The 7,204-nt window shown below is 46.6% G+C and overlaps 2 protein-coding genes across 2 annotated transcripts; one reads left to right on the top strand and one right to left on the bottom strand.

Moving 5' to 3' along the window:
• Positions 1-2,043: 2,043 nt before the first annotated feature.
• On the bottom strand, positions 2,044-4,937 carry LOC111071921 (ATP-dependent DNA helicase DDX11). Its single transcript, XM_022363469.2, has 3 exons — positions 3,061-4,937; positions 2,810-3,007; positions 2,044-2,753 (listed from the first exon to the last, which is right to left on the bottom strand). Exons 1-3 carry the CDS (start codon positions 4,834-4,836, stop codon positions 2,148-2,150), a joined length of 2,580 nt encoding a protein of 859 aa, XP_022219161.2. The 5' UTR covers positions 4,837-4,937; the 3' UTR covers positions 2,044-2,147.
• A 422-nt stretch (positions 4,938-5,359) lies between these two features.
• On the top strand, positions 5,360-6,920 carry LOC111071949. The gene is made up of 2 exons (XM_022363508.2): positions 5,360-5,460; positions 6,282-6,920. The coding sequence occupies exon 2, from the start codon at positions 6,299-6,301 to the stop codon at positions 6,818-6,820; it is 522 nt and encodes a 173-aa protein (XP_022219200.2). The 5' UTR covers positions 5,360-5,460; positions 6,282-6,298; the 3' UTR covers positions 6,821-6,920.
• The last annotated feature ends 284 nt before the right edge of the window (positions 6,921-7,204 follow it).

Here is a 7,204-nt window from a genome sequence, read left to right on the forward strand (position 1 = left end):
TTGATATTCCGTTGAATATTACTAGCTAGTTGGGACTCTCAGCCCTATACAAATAATTTTAGCTGATAGATACATAAATTTTCTACAAGATTGGGGAGTTTTCAGAAGTTCTTTTTATTGGATTATTTACATATTAAGGTTCAAACAAAAACAACATAAAACGAATGTGACGTCGTTTTTGAGGCGCTGCCAGACTCGTGCAATTCGTAGTTGCTACGGGCTGCCATACCATGATATTTTGTGACATGATATTCCTCGATTTTGATATTCCGTTTAATATTACTAGCTAGTAGGCCCTCTCAACCCTAAACAAATAATTTTATGCAATTTATCAATAAATTTTGTTTAGGATTGGCTAGTTTCCAGAACTCTTTTTCATTGGATTGTTTACGTAATAAGGTTCAAACAAAAACGGCCAAAGCATAAAACGTAAATGTTGACTATATGTCACGTCAGTGTTGCTGGTCAACCAAGTTACTTCTGTACGTATGGACTTTTGTATACCTTATTTCCTTTAATTGATGTCAAATTTGTTGTTTCAGGCTGCTTTGAAACATTAATATTGCATTTCTGTTAGATTGAGTTGTTTTTTTTTACCTATCTATGCATATGTTTTTGTGCTTTATAAATACATTTATCCCGGTTCTGATACCTATTATTGGAACAGGTGAGCTGCAAAATTTCGTTAATATCGTTAAATTAGAGACTGAGTAGTCTGCATTAATTGGAGCCTGAAATTACAAACAATATCTCAGGTCCAAAATATCCATTTTCCCAAGGTATGCAGATTGTTGCTCATTTCGTGCCAAAGTTGCACAACAATGCTGCTACTTCATTTCCCCATGTTGCTGAAAATTTTCCCATACAAATCAAATGTATCTTACGGGAACGCGTATGGAATGACGCAACAATGAATCTTCATTCCATACGCGTTCCCGTAAGATACATTTGATTTGTATGGGAAAAATTTCAGCATGTTTATATGTTTCTCGCACCACGAAAACTCTCTCTCCACCTCTGAAAAGAGAGCAAATTTTGAAAAACCACCACGAATTGAGAGCGAAAAATGTCAGTATTTTTTGTGCACTAAATGAGTTTGGCGGTAATTTTGAACTTAACCCACTTAACACCCCTCTATTTAAGAAGTTGAGCACCCTTTGTTAAACCGCTGAAAATAATACAATTTGTAAAGGCTCCCTGTAGCTCCACCCTTCTCTTTACGTACAAGACAAAAATGACCAACGATATCTTTCACCTGTAATGCCTAAAATATTTTAAATTACATACATGGAAATATTAAATACCCCCCTGCTTGAAATTGTATTCCATAATTTTGATGTTCAGTTTAATATTACTAGCTAGTAGGCCCTCTCAACCCTAAACAAATAATTTTATCCAATTCCTCAATAAAGTTTGTACAAGATTGGCTAGTTTTCAGAACTCGTTTTCATTTAATTCTTTGCATAATAGGGTTTAAACTAAAACGGCCAAAGCGACGTTACACGACGTTCGAACTTGAAGTTGAACTTTTGATTGCGCCGCAATAGAATCTAGTTAATGCAGTTTTATAGGAATGACATTTATATGGATATAATAATTTATTATTTTAATTCATTTTCATAAATATAAAACAAATATTGTTTTCAAAACATTTTTTCTACTGGAGCCCTCAGCACTGATCATATAATTTTCTACGACAAATTGATTAATATCCTAAAATATTCACATATTTTAGGTAATCATTTCTATTTGATTATTCATAAAATAGGGTTTAATTAATGGTCTTTTGATGGTACATGGTAAATACACGCTAGCTACAAATTTGCAACATATTAACTACATATTTTTGTATATTTCGACAGTGACTGACGAATTATATAAAATTAATAAATTATCTTTGTGGGACATGGTCACATATATTATGCATTTAACAGAATTTTATTTTCTTTTCTTACTTTGCTACCTGTAGAAATATTCTTCCATAATTTTGCGCGTCACCGCGTCTGCACAACTCTAAGGAATAATCGCTATCGATTGGTAAAAAGACTTTCCGCCATGTACCGATATGTGCATATATTTAAATAAATTTTATTCTTAAACCAATTTAACATATCTCCGATCTACGAAAGGAACAATACTGAGATTCGTCATCTGCTTTTGAAGAAGCGGGCGGTGCGTGCCTGAACAGCACCGAATCCAATGCCGTTGGGCTCGGCAATGTGCCGGGATATCCATTCCGGCAGCTTATCCCGTATCCGGGCGCTGGCATATCGCTCGTCGATCAGAAAGACACAGGCGTAGTCCCGGATGTGTCGCACAGAGCGGCCGATGCACTGGTTGACCGCCTTCATGCAGAGATTCTCGTAATACTCGTTGCCGGCGCCAGGGCCCAGGCGCCCGTCCAGATGCCGCATCCGCTGCTGCAGTTCCGGCGTATTGCGATTCGGATACGGCAGTCCCACAACGAGCACGGCCCGCCCCAGGTCGTCGGCAAAGTTCAGTCCCTCGGACAGTTTACCGCCCACGACGGCCAGAAGGAGTCCAGGAGCCTCTGCATACTGCTGCAGGAGCTGATCTGCGGCTCCAGAGGATTCACGAAAGATGCGCTTCCTGCGGGCAATGCTCTTCAGGCCACCGCTCTGCTCCAGATGGCTGTGTACCGTCTCCAGGTACTCGTACGAGGGCAGGAAGCAGACAACGCCCCCAGGCACGACATTGCACAGGTTCTGCAGGACCATAGACAGTTCCTTGAGCTGGGAGAGAGTGGATTAAAGTGGGTCTGCAGTGCGAATAGGCAACTGCCACTCACCATGGCGGGAGCGCCACGCTGGGCATAGCTGAAGCAGAGGCTGGCTCCAGTCGGTCCCTTGGCCACGACAAACGGCAGCACCGCGTCCGGCGGCACCACATGGCTGTAGAAGCGCTCCACCAGTCGCTCCGGGCAACGGGAAAACAGCTGCTCCTTGAGCTCCTGCGTGGGCTGCATAGTTCCGCCAGCGATGACAATCTGCAGCAGGCAAGTGGAAGATAATTTGCCAGATAAAATAGAGGCCCACTTACCGCTCTGGCCTCCGAGAGGATGTCGGCAAAGTGCTCGGCTGGATCCAGCAGCAGATACTTGACGATTCCCGCCTGGACATTAAGCAGCACCCGCCCATCCGCCGCATTGCTGGTGAGCGTCTCGATGAAGGCCAACAGCGGCCGAATGGGCGAGGGTGCCAGTGCCAGCCTCTCCAGCTGCGTCTCCTTCGCATCAACTTCTGCCTCTGCATGGGTCTCGGCCAGTTTGCGCTTGCCCTGGGTCTGCTTTCCCAACGTCCGATGCTGCGTGGCCAGGCGCTGCAGCAGCGTCTGGCGACTGGAGGCGGGCGGTTGGTTCTCGCTGGGCCGCGGCTCCCGCTGCACCCGAGCCGCATGGCCCTGCACCTTCTGGGCGAACCGCGTGCGGCCGCAGAACTCCAGCAGGGCGTGCAGATCGATGTTGTCGAAGTCGCCCTCGGAGGAGAGCTCGTAGGTGCGCAACATTCTCACGGGTGGGGACGGGGCTGCGGCCTTCGGTTCGAGCAGCTTCAGCAGGCGGCGCAGCACAAAGAGCAGCTGGTTGATCCTCAGAAGATTCCGGGTGCTCAGGCGGGGCGCATACTGCTCCTTGTAGCCGGCGACCTGATCGCGGGCCAGCTCCAGCTGGGACCGGGTCAGCTCCGACCCGTGCAGTTGGGCAATCGAGTCGAGGAGGTTGTGCGCCTCGTCCACGATCACAATGGAGCCGCGCAGATCGATGCCCAGCTGCTGGCGGGCGGACTGCTGCAGGAGCAGCTGGTAGGGCAGCAGCACCAGCTGGGCATCGTTCTGGGCCGAGCGGGAGGCGTAGTAGGAGCAGCCACCGCAGGCGCTGCCCTCGACGGCCAGTTCCTCAATGTCCAGGGGCTCGCACAGAGCCACATCCCGAAGGATCTCAACCAGTGCGGGCGCCTTGAAGGGGCAGCGACTGAGCGAGGAGGCGGCTCCACCCGCCAGGCGGGACTTCTTGCTGGGATTGGCAGGGGCCGGGGCCTTGCTCCGGGCCATGTCCAGGCAGCGCTCGTTCATCAGGCCCACGTTCCGGAGCTTGCGCACCTGCGGATTGATGCACAGCTGCTGCCGGGAGCCCAGCGAGACGCAGCGCACCCACGCAGCGTGCGGTGTCTTCCTCAGCTCAGCCACAATCTGCGCCAGCTGCGAGTGGGTGCGGCTGCAGAAGAAGATCTGCACGGAGCGGTATCGATCCTCGGACTGCTCCTCGGGGCCGTCTGCTAGCTCGTGTTCCGAATCTGAGTCTGCATCCACATCGGAGTGATGCTCGATGTCCTCCTGCTGCTGCTGTTCCTCGTCGGGCTTGGGTCTTGTCCTGAACTTCTGATGCTTCTTCCTCTCCTTGGTGCGCTCCCTGATCCTCGCCAGCTGCTCTTCTCGTTTCTCCAGCAGCGAGCGGAGGTGGTTCAGTTGCTGAAGATCCATTTGCTGCTCCCGGGACGCGGTCTGGGCACAGATCCAGTCCTCCGCCTGGGCACTGGCCGCCTGCAGACGGTCCAGCTCCTTCTCCACCTCGTTGATGCGCTGCAGCAGCTCGGAGCGGACCAGCTGTTCATGCTGGCGCAGCCAGGTGAGTGCGCCGCAGGTGAGAGTCAGGGATTTACCAGTGCCCGTGGGACTCTCGAAAATGCCCACCTGTCGGCGCTCCAGCACCGAGAAGAGTTCCTGCATCAGCTGCTCCTGGATGTCGTACGGGGCGAAGGGGAAGCCAAAGTCGGTGGCTCCGGGCGTGGCCAGGCACTGGCGCGGAGAGTATTGGGCCATGTCCGTATTTACATTTTCCCTGAACTTTCTGCAAGGTGAAAACAAAATGTCGCGCCAAGAACAAAACAGCAACAATGTGGATGCGGGTGGGGCAGGGTTGTTGAACGTAAATTGTTATATCGATATATCGTTATATATATTTTTTGATAATAAATTTGTTGGTGATATTTGTTCGTCGTTAATATGGATATACCATCGATTTGGAACAAATTAACTCTATTTATTTGTTTTTTCAAGTCAGATGCACCTTCACATTTTTTATTCTACCTATTGATGCACTTATCGGTATTTTTGTGCGATAAGTGGAACGAATTTTACTAACTTTCAAATATCGATTCAATAGCTGCTCGAAATGGCCGTTATTGGTGAATACACATATTATTTTAATAGCTAACAATATTTTTTAATTACATTGATGACAATTCATACTCATTTTGGGTGTGATACAACAAATATACGACACGATATATGCAATCGATATTAACTTAAGGATAGCTATCAAACTAGTGTTGGCTAATGCTTTTGTTCCAGTTCTAGCACTGTTTTTTCCGGGCGCCAACTTTTTGTTTGACAGATCAAAAGTGTGAATAAAAGTGCAAAAAACGGAGCTTAAACACGACAGAGGTATGAGTAATTGAGTAATTGTTATGCAAATCAGCAGCGCTTGGTAATGCCCCACAAAAGAACATCGAAAACTTGATTAATTGCGAATTAGTCATGTGCTGGGGCTTTAATTTCGTGTGTTTGTAGATGCCTTAAATCTCAACCGGCGCCGCCATAGCAACAGCAGCAGCACATTTACCGCAATTTTAAGAAAACTTCGACAGTGAATGCGAAATTTCGAATGTCGTGTACATACATACATGTACATATGGATATCAATTGCAATTGCGGGCGCCGCCAACAGCAGCCTGACCTTCTGCTGCACCTCCCAGTGACTTGACCCAGTGCCAGACTGACTGACAGATTAACTGAAGCAAACTCTGATTGAGTGGCCTGCATAATGCCCGTAGATCATGCCACCACAACTCATCTCTCTCTCTCTCTTCTCAACGTGCAACATGCTACCTGTGTGCCCCGCCGAACACACTCTCCTCTCCGCGCTTTTATTTGTGACGGACCATTTGGTTAGACAAAATGCTCTGCCATCAACGTGTGGCAAACGTGTTGTGTGTTAATTTTGCGTAAGTGTGTCTGTGTGTGCGCCAAGTGCAGACACATTAATCACACGCGTGCAACGCGGAGGCACACAAACAGGCGGCAGACAGGGGGCGCTGCTGCCCATGCGCTCACCCATTCTGATGATTGTTGTGTGACCCTGAACAAATGGCATAATTTTATTTTGGGATGTTTAACTGCTTAGAAAATATTAAGATCATAATAAGTAATAAGCCATAAGTTTTCCCAAGTTTCTCATTTGTTTTCATTTTGGATTCTGCTTTCAGATTACTTTTTTACTGAAATGCCAAACCTACCGACCAAAATTGAAGATGATATAATCGGCTCTCCTCGTGACGAGCTTATTGTCAAAACGATTGCGAACATTTTTATAACAGCCAGCCGGGACAGTCGACAGGCTCCAGTAAATACGGACAATCAGATGTCTGCTGATATGACCCAGTATCGGGAGAATATGTTGAAAGCATTGGTCGACTATTATGTGGACGCCTGGCAGAAGGATGGCATAAACCCAGTTCTAGCAAAGGACGTTAGTATGGTGACAGCGCAGATGGACCTCATGCAGTCTTCCATTGAGTTTGTCCATGTTAACCTGAAGTTGGCCCCTCTGGGCAAAGTCTCCATGAAGGAGTTGGAAAAGCTTGAGTCAAGCATCCAGACATACCACAAGCACATTTTAAAGGCTCGGATGGCGGACGATATTCTGGACAAACAGAAGCGCCAGCAGAAATCGAGTCTGTTCAAGAAGCTGTGCTTTGTTGTGGGCCTTGTAATGTTTCTATCTGTACTCCTGACGGTCGAATAATTTATTATTATTGTTTGTAATCAAATGAAAATAGTTCTAAGTATGCCCAAAGAGGAGGCCCACAAATTGTTTTCCAAAGAAGAAGTTACTTGAATGATCTCAAAAGAAAACAATTTTTAAAAAATGTTTAAATACCTAACACGTTTATAAAACGTTCCTTGAATGATCTCCAATGAAAACATGAAGTATATACAAGAAGTTTGTGAATTTGGGTCGACATTAAATTGTTTATGTTTATACATTTCAATAAAGATTCCCTATGCAAATGTGTGTGTGTTTATTCTCCGATTATTCCCATTGCAGCTGCAGCTAGGAGATATACATAGGTATGCGATTCCATCGGTTCTACACAAATAGGTGTCTGTACTCGCCTGATTATGTCCC

The sequence above is a fragment of the Drosophila obscura genome, unplaced genomic scaffold (assembly GCF_018151105.1).
Source record: "Drosophila obscura isolate BZ-5 IFL unplaced genomic scaffold, ASM1815110v1 contig_190, whole genome shotgun sequence".
In the NCBI taxonomy this organism is placed as follows: domain Eukaryota; kingdom Metazoa; phylum Arthropoda; class Insecta; order Diptera; family Drosophilidae; genus Drosophila; species Drosophila obscura.

Coding starts and splice junctions, on each gene's coding strand:
- LOC111071921 (XM_022363469.2), bottom strand. CDS start 4,836: ATGGCCCAATACTCTCCGCGCCAGTGCCTGGCCACGCCCGGAGCCACC. Junction 3,008..3,060: donor TCCTCTCGGAGGCCAGAGCG/GTAAGTGGGCCT, acceptor TGCCTGCTGCAG/ATTGTCATCGCTGGCGGAAC. Junction 2,754..2,809: donor AGCGTGGCGCTCCCGCCATG/GTGAGTGGCAGT, acceptor ACTCTCTCCCAG/CTCAAGGAACTGTCTATGGT.
- LOC111071949 (XM_022363508.2), top strand. CDS start 6,299: ATGCCAAACCTACCGACCAAAATTGAAGATGATATAATCGGCTCTCCT.